Genomic DNA, 15,027 nt, shown 5'->3' with positions numbered 1-15,027 from the left:
CATAGTAGATGTAATAACTGTTCAAAAATGCATACAAAGAAGACCATTTTTATTATCAGATGGAAAATGCCTGTCAAAGAAAGAGAGAAATTTTCTTTCTATCATTACTTAGAAAGGTAGCCAGTTTCCTGTGAATACATGAGACTGTCAGAATTTCTACACTTGACTCTTTCATAGGCTATGGGACAGACGTTATAAGACAATTCCTAGGAAAGATCAAGGAGACCATATAATATGTGTTCCCCCTTTTATTTAATTTTTAACTCCTAGCAGTTTCCTGTGACATTGAAAATCTGATATCATATTAGTTCTTAAGGAAAAAGAATAAACGGCAATGAAGTCTTCTCATAGGAATTTTATTATTTAGGTAACAACTAAAACTTGGAAATAGTTCATTGGTCTCACAATAGCCAGGATCTACATGTAGGTAACAAATTTCAGTGTTGGACAAATTCAAAAGATGGGTCCTGAGGGTGCTGGACAGCCAGGCCTGCTTTATTTCAACCTGAAAATTTTCTTTGCTTTCTCTAAACTTTTTTCATCCACGGGAGGCTTCCTCTGCCCGCCAGGCTGCAGGAACTTCTTCACAGTAGGGAGATTGCTGATTCTGCTTTTCAGGGCCTATAATGCACAAGAGCAGAGTCTCTGAGGGGAGACAAAGACCAGCCCAGCAGGAGCACCACCCGGGCATCTGGAGACCCCCGTACACAAGGACCAGCTGGGTCCCCTCCGCCAGCACCAGAATGAGGCTCCCAGCGAGGAGGGAAGGCAGGAGGAAGAAAATACAGCTCAGTACCATTTTCCCCAAAACTTATTTGTTTCCAACTTTATCCAGCTTAAAGCCATCCCTGTTTTCTGCCCTGCCCACGAATCCTGTACATTCATTGCTCCTGGACAATGCAAGAAACAGCCAAGCGTCTGTCAAGTCAACACAAATAAAGTCTCTCAACTTAGAAACTGAGCTGAAACTGAAGGCAGAAAACACAAAAGGCAAACCACAGGGCCGGTGAAAACTGCCTTGCCCACTGAGAGAGATATGGGGAGAGAGGGGAGCCTGGGCAGACAGGAGCCCAGTGTCTGAGAGAAGGAACAGGAGCAGATGGGAGGCAGCCAGAAGGAAGGAGACCTGCTCACACGGACTCAGGGGTGGAGGGAGAAGGACACACCTGGGGTAAAGGGAATCCCAGAGGAAACGAGGACAGAGACCGTCAGGGAGCAGGCGCTTGGCAGGGAAATGCCAAGTGCTGAGTCCTTCTGATTTGCAAAAGTCAACTTATTCTCCCTGGAAAAGCATCCACCTGAGATCTCCTTGGCATAACAGGATTCTTTTCAAGCCTCCCCAGAGCCTAGGAGCTGATTTTGGAGACCTGGGGGCAGTGGAGGCCTGGACAGTGATGCGGACCCAAGAGTCCAAATACCAGATTCCAAGACAGGCCACATGGGCCTTCCCTCTGGAGGCTGCGACTGACCTTCAGCAGTGGGAAGCCGACCAGGAGGCTGGGGTCAAACTCTTCCACGTAGTAGAGAAGTTCAACCAGGTGCACGTCAGCCTTGCTCAGCCTGTTGCCCACAAGGTAGTCTTGTCCGTGGCTCTTTAACACCTGGCGAATCGGGGGCATGAGATGGTGGGCACAGGCCCAGCCAGGCTGGGTCCCCCTGCTCCTCCCGCATCTCCCCAGCCTGACATCTGCCCCTCTGCTGCCGCCCTGAGTGAGGGGAGGGTGTGGGGCTTCAGACCCCACCACCACCCTGATCGGGGAGACGGGGAGAAGTGGGTCACTGCTGCTCTTCCCTCACTCCTCAGTCGAAGAGCAGGGCCCCATTTCCTGCTCCCACGCCACTGTGGGTCCCTCACCTGCGTGGGCTTAGCTCCTGCTCTGGATGTTTCTGTCTAGGACATGTACTGTTTGAAGATATCTACTATGGGAAAGGATGGAATTCTATTTTCTCAGTCCCGCACTACTTTCCTCTAAAGTCTGCCCACAGATTTGTAGATTACTTTTAACTTAACCTCCCCTCATCTGTCTCTTCTTCCCACCCCACTTTCCCCTCTCTGTTTAGATGTATGTCATGAATCCCCAAAGCACTACTGCATTCTCCCGAAAGGCAGCTGATCCTGTCTGCCTACACCTATTGTCAGGATACTTTTTGATGTATTATTATCATCATGTTCCTTCTGGGCAAAAGGCTCCGGCACGGTGCCCTGCAGGACCTGCTCCAATCTCTAGTGTGCCTCTCAGAGCCTTCCACAGCCCAAGCTCTGACGATCACCATGCACGCTTGCCCAATGGAGAATTCTTTTCTAGGTCCCCAGAAGCTGGTATTTTACTGACAAATAATGAGTTGGACGTAACTGGTACAATTCTTCCTCATAGTCGATTTTGATTAAAGGCTTTGAGAGTCAAGTTTCCACATTAGCATTTAGGAAGGCTCACTGGAAGTGACAGTCAGTGCCCCAAGAATGCCAAGGCACTCGCTTTGGTTCTTGTCCTCTAAGCGCAGTGCCCCAGATGCCAAACAGCCCACTTACATTTTCAAACACAGGGAGATAGCGATTTGTTGTTTTCTCTTTGATCAGGGCAATCTTGGCATCTTTTTCATTCGGTGGACATATTGGCAAAAGCATGATCATTTCATTTATATCTGCTATACCTTCTGCATACATATCAATGCTGGAAGACAAAAGTGACCAGATTGTTCCATGGTTCCTGCCATAGATTTTACATTTAAAAGGGTAAAAGAATGGGGCATCAGGAGGTAGCAAAGTAATTCCCCTCCCCTGGGTGCCATTTTTACGTGCTGTACGTCGAGCTTTTATTTTTTACTTGACCTTAACCTTTCATTCCAAAATAGCTATTGAGGTAGATCTACGACTGAAATATTCATTACACACGTTAACAAATACCATGGGGCAGAGTGCATCAGCAACCTTGCCAGGGTCACCTGGCATGAGAGAACTTGGTGGCATCACTGCCAGTAACCACTGAGATTATACCTCGGGTTTGCCATCTCTGCCCTGGATTGATCTGTGCACAAATGTAGTGTGGTTCATAGGCTGAGCCCTGCCCCCAGGCATCACTGGAGTGTCCGGGGCACAGCCATCTGGGTCAGGTCCTCTCCCTCCCTCATCCTGTCACACCACCCAGGAGCATTTATATGTCCGGTACTAGCAGCTCTTCCAATTGTTTACCACCGAACACGGTTCTACAACCCTGTCCCAGGACTGTTACCCAACTCTGGCCTTGTTTGCATTTCTCAAGACTTCCACTTAAAATATCCCCTGAAATGGTGCATATTAGGAGGGACATTTTTTCTTTAGTTCCAAATTGAGTTTTCTACAGTACTCATAAAACTACTGGTTTGAGTGAAATATATTCACATAACTTAATCATCACCCTACTATTCAGTATTTTCAGTACATTCTGGAACCATCATCATATTCTAATTCCTGAACATTTTTCATCACCCCAAAAAGAAACCGTTGCTGTTGACAGTCACTTCCCATTTCTTTCCTGCTTCAGCCTCACACAACCACTTAACACTGAATTAATTTCTGTTTTGATGGATTTGAATGTCTGGACATTGGAATCACAACCTGTGACCGTTAGCTTCTGGTTTCTTTTATGCAACATAATGTTTTCAAGGTGTACCCATGTTTTAGCATGCATCATTACTTCATTCCTCTTCATGGCCAGATAATATTCTGTTGCTGGCCAAATGATGTGTTCTTCACTTCTGAGCATGAAGAACAATGCTGCTATGAACTTTTATGTGCAAGTTTTAATATGGATGTAGTTTTGATTCTCTTGGGTGTACACCAGCAGGATTGCTGACTCAAAAGGTAACACCGTGTTTCACTTTTTCAGTAACTGCCAGCAGCTCCTTACAAAACATGAATTTCAATCACGAAGTCCCATCGCACCAGAGAGGAGATCCCCACATAGAGTTGTACTGACTAAATTTGGCTGCTTCAGACTTGTATCAAAATATCCCTGGTCACCCTGGCTTCTTGAGGACCAGCCTCTGCTAACCCTTATCAAGTGGCCGGCACCTGTAACTGCCTGGTAAGTCAGGTTCCTGGTCGCCCCTCTTACAGTTTCTGGAGCTTGAGAAGCAGCTCCGTCAGATCCTTCTCCTCCCCAGCATTAGCTTCTAGAAACTCAGACACTTTGTCTCTGTCCCTAGCTGCGGGCTGGCATCCAGCCCCTAAAGTCCTGAGTCCTTGGGGTCATGATGCCACCATCCCCCTGCTCCTTACAAAGCCACACTCACCTGATTCCACCCCAGGTTTACTAGTCCCTCATCGTCACAGGTCTCCACTCTTCTGACCTCAGTTATGTCACCAAGGTCATGATCTCTACAAGCAATGTAATGCTCACTCAGAGAAAAAACAATTGTTTCTGTAATCATTGATGAAATAACAGAAAATATACCGTACAAGGCTCTCTCCTTTATGTCCTTCCCATACAGGTTGTATTTGGTGGCAATGTAGTTGAGAATGGCTCTGGTCTGTACCAGCTTCATTCCATCAATTTCAACCATTGGCACTTGCTGGAACATCAAACTCCCATCTTTTCAAAGAAGAAGGAAGAAAGTAGAGAGAAATATTGTGTGGATCGCATGCTTTTAGGATAAAAAGAAATGTTTTTTGAAATAGCTGGAGATATGAAATTATCTGGTAACTTTAACAAAATGGCATTATGTTTTTAGCTCCCCAGAGTTTCCTTGTTTTTCCCACAGATCTGCCTTTTACTTTTTAACCTTGTATTTGGTTTATATTTTTGTTTCCCATCCAGAACTTAGGAGTTCCCTGAGAATGTTGTGTCAGTTTGCCTTCATAGATATTTTAAGAAGTAGTTGGAAGAGGCAGCAACAGGGCCACCAGCCAGATGCCAACAGAAAGGCAGCTCCAGAGTAACTCTGGTGGCATTCATGGCATTTAGGGCACGTGATGAGGGAGACTGCTATGCGGGGTCTCTTTCCCTGCCCTTCCCATTCTGCAATATTCATTGCCAGGACATTACTTTGCAATAACCTGTATAAGAAAAGAACTCACGGCAACCACTGGGCCTTTCTCTACCTCTGGACTATAATGCAGGTGTTGGAGCGTCCTGGGGCAGGCAGGCTCTGGATCCTGACCTGACACAGCTCACTCAGAGTGAGAGAGGCAGGAGAAAGCAAAGAGAGGGTGCTCCCCACGCCAGGGGACGGCACCCTTAGCAAACCCTCAGAGCCCTTCCTAGCCCCCAGGGACTTGGAAGACCTGCTCAAGGGGTCCTGCCTCTCAAGTCTGAATCACTTTCTCCCTCCCCACAGCCCCCGATGCCCAGTGTACACACACCATCAGCATTGCCTGGTCTCAAAATGTCAACTTGTGACTTTACCAGATACTGTCATTAGAGGCATTTTAGATATGTGGTCTTACCATTTCTTAACTTGTCAAGGTCTTCTGGAGTTTCTATAAATTTCTCTTCAAACTGGGAAGCAGAAATAGTAAATAAGTTCCTGTTATTTCATTCCATTGCATTACAATGGCCTCTGTCTGGTATGTAATAATGTGATATGGAGAAGATAAGGCTTCTGGGTTTGGCAGGTACCCAGAGAAGTGTGAACACAGCCACCTGGATGTTAGATCAAGAACAGCGCGTGAGTTGCGGCACACAACAGCTCATGCTTGTAGGAACGATTCATCTCCACCTGTTTCCACCCTTGTTGATGATTAAGTTATGATTTGGGAGGGAGATGTCAGTGTAGAGAAGGAAGTGGGAAATTCTTCCAGTTATCAAGTTTAATGCCTGAGGAAAGCCTGTCTCCCTGTGAGAGACAAGGACAGGACATGGGGAAACTCTATGGGGCCAGTGACCACCTAAGATGCTGCCATCAGGGTCACTGCTGCCATATAAATCATCCCATTCCATTTTACATTTTAAACAGGGTTCTGTATATTAAAAGTTTGGAAAGTTGGTAGTTTCTAAGTTGCTCAATGGAACGCTTTATTGTGTTTTTACATAATCCCACAGGGAGCCCATGGATCGTAAGGTGTATGGGCAGCAATTTATAAAGCACTCCGTTCAATATAAACATCAGGGAAGGTGGATGGTGTTCACGGGAAGGTGGCCAGGTGGCATGTGTGGGCCACTGTGATATTGCTCGTGAGGCTGACGGAGATGGACGGGATGGTGAGCAGCAGGTGTCTGGGCACTGAGAACCCAGGCGTCCTGACCTAAGGCTTCTGGCAAGTCTTTCCCCGCCTGCCCCTTCAGTGAGGCTGGATTGCTTAGGGGGGACCTGGGGTGCTCTCAGCATTGCCCCTCCCTCACCCTGCTGTGCCCAGTTACTCTGCCCAGAGACTCTGAGCACAGCCCCACATCCCAAAGCTGAGGTCAGGCCTACAGCAAAAACAAGTTATTGGTTTATAGGGAGAAAACAACCCAGGGTCGCACTGTCTGGATTTTTTTTATGTTTCTTCATGACCTTGAGAAGGGACCGGGCTGAAGTCCCATGCACTCCTGACGCCATTGAGAAAGTGTGGCCCCACGGCTTCCAGGGCTGAAGGGAGCACTCTGGACAGTTCCCCCTCCGGACACCTCCTCACCTGAAAACTGCCTGTATTGCTCTCACCTGAGGGACAAGGTCGCTTGATTTGTCCATGATTCCCTTCTCATCATTTCATCCCATTTTTTATTTTAAGCACAATTCTTTATGGTAAAAGTTTGGGGATTTGGAGGTTTCTGACTTGCTCAATGGAACAGTCTTGTGGGTGTACATGTTCCCACAGGGCCAGGCTGTACAGATGGTGAGGTGAAAACCCCCCGAGATGCCGGGTCCCTGTGTTGGGACTGACAAGTGGTGCTCCCAGTGGCCCCCCCGACCACCGAGGGCAGCGCTCAGCAGAGTCCCACAAAAACACACCAGGGTTTCCACTGGGAACACAGCAGCGCAACACAGTGAAATGCTTGGGTGCCCTCCCAGGCGCCCCCACCCCTCCTTTAAACCCCTAGCTCCTTGTCTGCCTCCGCACTGGAACATGAGCTGCCTGAGGGCAGGGCCGCGTCCGCCTTGCTCATCCGTGTATGCCCAGGGCCCAGCACAGAGCCTGAACTTAAAGGCACTAAAAAAATCACTGCCGAGTGGATGTATTAAATCTTCAACAGGCAGTTTGTCATAGTCCACTCCTCCCCTTAGTTGTGAGCTTTAATTTAGTTACATTTGTTTTCTCTTGTATTGTATTTGTATCTTTTCATTATGGAAAGTTCTAGCATGCAGAAAAACAAGCAGAATACCATAATGATCCTCCTTGTACCCAGCCTCAATAATTACCAACTCAAGCCAATCTCATGTCATCTATTCACTTACCTACTGCCCCGCTTGTAAAATTGAAGTAAAAATTTAGATATTGTATCATTTTATCCTTAAATACTTCATTTACATTTCTAAAATTTAAGTTTTTTGAAAATTACCACAATAGTATACCTAAACTCACACCTAAAAAATTAACCATAATTCTCCAATACCACGTAGTATTCAATGAATAATCAAGTTTCTAATTATGTCCTAAGTGATATTTACATTTTGTTGAAGTCTGTATGAGGTCCATGCATTTTTATCAGTTGCCATTTCTGTTTGCTTCTTTACATTTTTTTTAATTGATTATGTGCTCTATCTTGGACAGGATCATTTAAATTTCATTTTGTCAGCTCAATCTCTTTCTTATTATGCAGATATTCTTATTTAAGGCAAAACCATTCACATGACCTCTAGTAAGGAGTCTGCTCGGTTATGAGAGAAAAGTTACTTTGATACAGGACTTTTCCATCCCGCTTAAGATGACCTGACTTAGACCCCTACCTCTACTCCCGCTGCCGCCAGGAGCCACCCGATGGACTCCATTCGGCCTCGTCCGTTGAAGTAGTGAAGCGTGGGCTTCCCCACCATCATGCAGGCTCCTGGTTTCTCCAAACCTGAATGAATGAGCGAACAAATGAGCCGCAGAAGGAAACTGTGCTGTGCGAAGTGCGCTGGAACAGAAGGGTGGAGGTGACCCACAGAGGTCTCCCTTGGCTTAAATTCTCACTCACCAGTGTCCATCAGCATGAAATTGCACCAAACCACTCTCGGGTTGCCATTTGTCCTCACTGTGAGGACATAAGTAGGCAGCCTTGATCGCACCCAGCCCGGGCCCTGGGAGCCTGCGTGGAGCCTGGGATCCAGAGGCCTTCCCCGGCAGGGAGGCGGCGGAGGGAGCGGAGTCAGTGCCCGGCCCTTTGCTGCCCTGCTGCACTCGTTCAAAAGCATCACCTGGATCTATGTCCTGTGCTGGCTGCTGCCAAAACCTTCTAAACTCTCTCCACAGAAGAGGATGCTCAGTCCTTTTTTCTGTTGGATTTCTCTGTTTTTCCACTGCTGGGTGAATTTTGTTTTACAATGTAGAGAAAGGGGATGGTAGTGCATTACCTTTGTAGTATGGAAAGGAACTAACACATGTTTAAGTATCTCTAACATAATGGTCATTTTCTCATTTTTATCCCCATTTTATCCTCATAAAAATTACTTGTGTTTGATTCCGGTGTTATCCTAAGTTTACACTTGGGGATTTTGAAGTCTATAGAGGCCAAGTGACCAGCTAAAATAATGGATGAACCTCGCATTCAAACATGCACTTATTTGACACCCACGTCACAGTTTCTCTATACCGGTGTTTTGCCACCCAGGGTTTGTGACCTATTAATGGAGTGAGTATGATATCAACACAGTGGGTTCTGACCAGCATTTTTCAATTATAATACAATAGTAAACATCAGAATGCGTCATATACAGTCCGAGTATTTTGGGGTAAACTTTAATTTGAACTTACATTTCTGTTTGTGTGTGTGTGTGTCCATATGTGATGGTGTGCTCTGGGTTGCTGTGAGACGTACAATACATTTGACTGGGACCAACCGAGGAAGCCTGGCGGCTGTTGCTGTATTCGCAGGCTTGTCGGTACTCCTGACACTTGGAGCCGGGCAGTCCTTTGGGGTGGAGGCAGGCCTGCTCATTGGAGAACATTTACTTAGCAGCACCCCCAGCCTCTTCCCACGAGATGCCAGTAGCACAGTGCTCCCCTCCCTGGCATGACAGGGACAAACACTACCCCTGGTCAAGAGCCATGGCTCTATCCAGAGCTGCTTGGGACAGCAGCTCGTGGATGGGAGGAGCCAAAGAGTACTCCTTATACAATGAATGGGCAGGTTCAGCAATGGTGCTGGGCAAGTTTTATCAGTGATGTGAACACAAAGGCAGGATTCATTGAAAAGCAAGGATTCGATTGCCTTGACTTAGGGAGGGACAACCTAGGGCCCATTTTTCATCACCTGTCCTCTGTTCAGAAAATATTTTTTGATGTTTTTTCAAGATTCTGCAGTTGTTGAATTTTTAGCACAAATGCATTTGTCTTTGCATAGAAGTTGTATTTTTTAAAGGTATGTGAATCTTAAAATTTTATGTCCCAGGAATTTAAATGTTCCAGAGGATCTTTATTTATTTATTTCTCTTCTTGGACACGTGTCTCTGGTTGACATGTCATGCGTTTCCTCTTTGATAAGTTTCATTCAAACTTCCTCAACGAACATTCAGTGAGTAGTTTTATGTACCAAGCGATAATGGCTGTCAGGCAGCAAGAAAGAACTCTGATTTGTTCCCTGCCCTACAGGGGCTCCATTCTAGTCAGAAAAACAGGCTTGTAGAAAACTGAGATTCTGAGGCTTTGCTGCATAAAACCTATTTCCTTCTCTGTCTGGTGGTGATTCTCCCAGGATACTACTGACTGTCATTGTGTTGCATCCCACTAGGTTACTTCATGTGCCTCCAAAAAACTCATTCTATGCTCTCTGATGTATCTAGCTCTCCCCTGCCCAGTTATAGAGCTAGAAGGCCTCTGAGAAGTTAGCTAGTCTTCCTCACTGCACCCCAGAAAGAATGCATGATTTGCCAGCTACCGAGTTAGTGATAAAGTCCGGATCAGATCCTAGGTCTCCTAACATTCAGAGTACTTTCTTCTATTATTTCCAGTTCCTGAATTTGCACAGCCTGCAAAGATTACAGTTTTTGTCCCCTCAGTACACTGGGGGCTCGCAGGGAGCACAGACATTTTCACAGTCCTTTCACACAGTGAGCTGCTCTGTAGGTTGCTTGCTGAAAGTCCAGTACACCTTCCACATGACATGGCATGATTAGCTATCTAAAAGGCCACGTTGCTTTGTTTTTCTTGAGATTTTCCTGTATGGTTCCCTATGTTATGATTCTGCAATGCAAGGTAATTAAATAGTAAGCTAGGATCATGGTAATGAAGTCACCAAACCTGCTCATCAAGCCCAACACTGTGCTGTTTGAACAGAATTGTCAACGTAGCAGAACTCTTTCATATAGCTGAAACACGACTATGCAAAAAATAAAAAATTGGGAACCCCTGTGGAAGGGTAGACCAGGACACTATTTAACTTGACAAATAGAGGGAATTGGCAAAGTCTCTGTTAGGAAACAGGACAGTTCAACAAAAGGGCATTATTGTTCTTAAGTTTGCCTAAGGAGTAAACTCACATGCACCTGCCTTACTATCCTAAAAGCCCTAAATATTTAGATTCACTTGAATTTTCCATCTTTTCTTCATAAGAAACCCTGCCCACTCTTTGGTCCCAAAAACACTGTATAAGGAGGAGGGAGAAGGAGAGGGAGGGAGGAAGAGGAAAAATAGTCTGCTACTTGGCCCCCAGTCACAAAGGAACTCACATAAACAAGCTAACGTACATAAAATCAGTTATGAAGGTGTAAATCAGGCTCGGATGTTTGGTTTCCCAGTGGGAGGTGCCAGTTCACTAGGCATGGAACCCCTCAGCTAGAGGGGTCCCCAGATGTGTCACCCTGACAGATTTCAATCCAGTATGATTATGTGCTGCCTCCTGTGTGAATCTCACCAATACATCATTTATAACAGTAAAAGCCACTTTAGTGTAAGCTCGTCAACTCCCCCAGCACTGAACGGCTGTCTTTTTGGGTTACCCAGAAAGATAACACTCTTGCTTTTCCCATATCTTCAAATTCTCTGTCCTGGTTTTCTAAATTCCTGATCATTGTTTTTCTTTAAAGACATGCCCTTGAGGAACTAATAAACACTGCTTGAATTGTCTCCTGAGCACACAAAGAAGGCGTAATAAGAACATAAAGTACCCAACATGAAGTAATACATTTTATCTCTTCTTCCTGAAACAGACGTGAGAAATGTATGAAGATTTGCAAGGTCAGTACTAACCTAATTAGAGTCCAGGCTGCCTCTCCGCTCAGCTCCTCGATGCCAATTCTGATGTGTATGTTAGATGCTCTGGTAATATAACAGCCCTCTCCTGCACTGGGAGGGCCCAGTAGGAAACAGCCATTCCCGCAGCTCTCCAGGCTCCACAGAGCTCCACCCAGACCAGAAAGGACGAATCAACAATGTTTCATGTAAAGGCTATCCATAACTGCACAAACAAGGGATTTCAAGTTTATTTGGCTCTCTGGCATGTCACCGGGGACTAGGTTTCTATAAATACTGTTTAGGGAGGATTTCATGAAATTGGCTACAAAGTTTATGGCAGATGAAAAAAGCTTGTGGGGAGAGAAGAGTGGGTATACCAGGGCCAGGGCAGTATCAGAAAAGAAAATAACAGAGAGAGAACAGGGAGGTAGCAATCTCAATGTACTTTTTAAAAAGGACTTGATAATGAATACCATGGCAACCCAGATGCAACAGGCAGGGGGAGTCTGGCCAAGCTTCCTCAGACCTGGGAGGGAAGACCTCCACAGCATTACGTGGGTCATTTGCAGACCCTTCTCTTCTTGACTGAACTTCAGCTTCTCCAGCCCCATGGCCTTTGCATGCATTGTTTCTTCTGCTTGAACATTCTCCCTCTTTCCTCTTAGCCATCCTCTGCTTCCTCTCATGTCACTATTTTGACCTTGTCTTTAATGTCTGCCTTCCCCCATTGGCCATAAGCTCCTTGAGGACTGGGCTGCCAAGTGTCCATGGCAGATGGCAGGCACATGGGCGGGACTTTATAAATACAGGTAATTTGTCTTTTTCTGATGGAAAATTTCTAACATACATAAATACAGAAAGAAGAGTGAAATACGCTTCGACGTACTCATCACATTGCCTTGACAATTGCCAGCAGTTGTTCAGAGCAAACCACAGACCTCGTTTTATTTCATCCACAAATCATTTAATAAACAGCTTCTAAACTTTTGGGAAATGATTCACATTCCAGAAAAATTGCAAAAGTAGTACAGAGTTCCCAAACCCGCTTCACTGGGTCTCCTCTGAGGTTAGTATCTTACATGTCTGTAGGGCAAAATCAAAGCCAGGAATGTAACATTGACACAACACCATTAAGCAAACGTCAGACCTCAGATTCACCAGTGTTTCAAGCAATATCCTTTTTCTAGTCTGGGACTTTTCACTTCTTAGCTGCCATAGCTGCTGCAGTCTGTGCAGTTTCTCATTCTCCCCTGATCTTGGGCCTTTGAAGAGTACCGGTCACTGATTTTATAGAATGTTCCTCCATTTGGGTCGGCCCGATATTTTCTTACAATTTGATTGAAGTTACACATTTTTTTGCAAAATACTGCAGAAGTTACGCTGTTTACTTCTCAGTGTAGCATTCCCAGACATAACATTATACAAAGGGATAATATGTCTCATTAATATTAATCTTCATCCCTGGATCAAAGTAGCATCAGCCAGATTTGTCAGCTGTTTGGTTACTGTTTATCCTTTTGGAATTAATAAATATCTCGTTAGCAGATACTTTGTGACTGGGCAAATACTTTTTTCTAAATGAACTTTCACCCCCTAACTTTAACATCCATTCCTGATCTTACCAGCCACAAACATTACTATACTGTTGCTGTATAGCGATTTCCTCACTTCTTCTTCATGAATAATTGCAATTCTTCTGTAAGGAAGAGCTGCTACCCTTCTCATTTATGTGTTTAATTTATATATTCATTCATTCAATTATTTACTTCTATCAGTGTGGCCTTAAGGATATTTTATTCTAAGGGTTACAATCTAATACAATCACTACATATTTTGTTGCTCAAATTATTCCGATCTGAGTCTTGGGGAGCTATTTCAGGTTGGCTCCTGTGTCCTATATGACAGGCCCCCTCTTCCTGTATTTCCATGTATTTTCTATACCAAAGATGTTCTTCCGCCCCAGTACTGAAATGAGCCATTTCTCCCTGGTTTCCTTTGACTTTTGAAGGGTATTTGGAAACTAAGATGTGGGCGCTGGGTATGTTTATGGCTTCTAGAGTTTCAGTGCTCCTAGGCCCTCCCCAGCAGGAAATAAAGGTATATTTATGTAAGTATATGTATATGTATGTATATTAGCCCACACATGCATTCTTCTCTATGTATTTCTGTCTCATATCTGAAGCTAAAAACCATGAGTTCGTACTGACACCTGCTATTTCAATCCAATAGATTCCTTCTTGTTTATTTTTAACTTCTTTCTGGCAGATGAAAACCTGGCTCTGATGAGCTGAAAGGTACAGCATTTACATATTCGTTCAATTCTAGTACACATAAAATAGTTTCCAAATTCCTGACTCATTCCTCTGGAAGAAACAGATTTTCTGAGCATAGTAGTTTCCTTTTTATCCTGTTATTTCTTGTTGTCATGAGCCTTTCAGTATCCAGTCAAAACGCTGTTTTCCCCAAAGCTATTTAGGTTAGTTTTTTCCTCCCCTTACATATGGTTATAATCATCATTCAGAATGCTATTAAGTCATTAGTGTTTGCATTCCTTCTTGGATTTCTGCCACATCCTGGTTGATTATAATTAATTACTTAGTTCTCAGGCTTGTGAAATTTTTCTGTGGTTCCAGATCCCAAGTTATACAAAGAAGCATCATCGGAGAAGTGTCCTGCCCTCCTCCCCAGGCCCCCATGCCCATTCCTCCCTTCTCCCTCTCCTTTCTCACCCACCCCCTGGAGGTAACCAGTCTCATTCATTTCTAACTTTCCCTCCTGGCTTTTGTTCACACAACTGAGCAGATGGGTGGATTTTTCATATAACCCCTTCGGTGTTACATGAAGGGCTGCATATCACAGATACTATTTTGCACCTTTTTTTTTTCACTTAAATAGATCTGGAAATCACCCCCATCTAAGTTCATGAAGATCTTCCTAATTTTTTATAGCTGCATAGTACTCCATGTGTGAATGCATCAAAATTCATGGCACTGCTGTCCTATCTATGGACATTTAGGTTGTTTCCAATATCTTAACATTACAAACAGTGCTGTAATAAATAACATCATATATATATATACTTCTGTCTTGTTGGAGGTGTATGCTAGTATGTTTCTTTAAAATATAAGTGCTCTTTTTTCTAAAGAACCATACTGTGCAACTATAACACCAAAAATTTTCTAAAGAACCATACTGTGCAACTATAACACTAAAAATGTATAAACTCTTAATTAAATGTCCAGTATCTGTTTCCTCAATTGTCTCATGAAGGTTTCTTTGCAGCTGGTGTATTTGCATCAGAATCTGGGCAGGGGCCGTACATAGCATTGAAGTGATGTGAATAAATACATGTTGAAGACCTGGGTGAATGAACAGATGAGAGTGTGTCGGGAATGTGAGGAATTCCCAGAGCCCAGACTCACACCCTAGGTCTTCGCGGGGTGCATGGACTTATGCAGTTTAGACCCATTCCAGACAGAGCACTGGGCACGCACAGGGCCACGCCGCACACCAGGAGCCCTCAGGCCAGGGAGGCAGGCACAGTGACCTCCGGGTTTCTGGCTGGTTTGCAGGGCTGTGTGGGAGGCTGAGGAGAGCCCGAGGGCCCGGGAAGCAGCACCAAAGTGAGGAGTTCCGCGTGGCCAGGTGGGAAGGAGCCCGACACGCAGGGCGGCAAACGTGCCCGGGCAGGAGGCAAGGGACTCGCCGTGCCCAGCTGGGGCACTGGGCTGGAGAGCGGGTGTGGGGAGGAATCC

General features: G+C 45.0%; 1 protein-coding gene across 3 annotated transcripts; it reads right to left on the bottom strand.

Annotated features, from left to right (window-relative positions):
* Window positions 1-337: 337 nt before the first annotated feature.
* LOC108404356 (glutathione S-transferase A1) lies at window positions 338-11,438 on the bottom strand. 3 transcript variants are annotated; one of them, XM_037003081.2, is made up of 7 exons: window positions 11,288-11,438; window positions 7,849-7,961; window positions 5,426-5,477; window positions 4,439-4,571; window positions 2,531-2,672; window positions 1,470-1,601; window positions 338-621 (listed from the first exon to the last, which is right to left on the bottom strand). In XM_037003081.2, exons 2-7 carry the CDS (start codon window positions 7,936-7,938, stop codon window positions 496-498), a joined length of 675 nt encoding a protein of 224 aa, XP_036858976.2. In that variant the 5' UTR covers window positions 7,939-7,961; window positions 11,288-11,438; the 3' UTR covers window positions 338-495. The 3 variants fall into 3 exon arrangements, with proteins under 3 accessions (XP_036858976.2, XP_073080339.1, XP_073080340.1); XM_073224238.1 differs by lacking the exon at window positions 7,849-7,961 and having other exon boundaries at window positions 11,288-11,310; XM_073224239.1 differs by lacking the exons at window positions 5,426-5,477; window positions 11,288-11,438.
* Window positions 11,439-15,027: the final 3,589 nt, after the last annotated feature.

This window comes from Manis javanica, chromosome 16 (assembly GCF_040802235.1).
Source record: "Manis javanica isolate MJ-LG chromosome 16, MJ_LKY, whole genome shotgun sequence".
Classification (NCBI taxonomy): Eukaryota; Metazoa; Chordata; class Mammalia; order Pholidota; family Manidae; genus Manis; species Manis javanica.
This window is presented reverse-complemented; position numbering and strand designations above follow the sequence as displayed.

Coding starts and splice junctions, on each gene's coding strand:
- LOC108404356 (XM_037003081.2), bottom strand. CDS start 7,938: ATGATGGTGGGGAAGCCCACGCTTCACTACTTCAACGGACGAGGCCGA. Junction 2,673..4,438: donor GACATAAAGGAGAGAGCCTT/GTACGGTATATT, acceptor TTTGTCTTCCAG/CATTGATATGTATGCAGAAG. Junction 1,602..2,530: donor ATCTCCCTGTGTTTGAAAAT/GTAAGTGGGCTG, acceptor CCGATTCGCCAG/GTGTTAAAGAGCCACGGACA.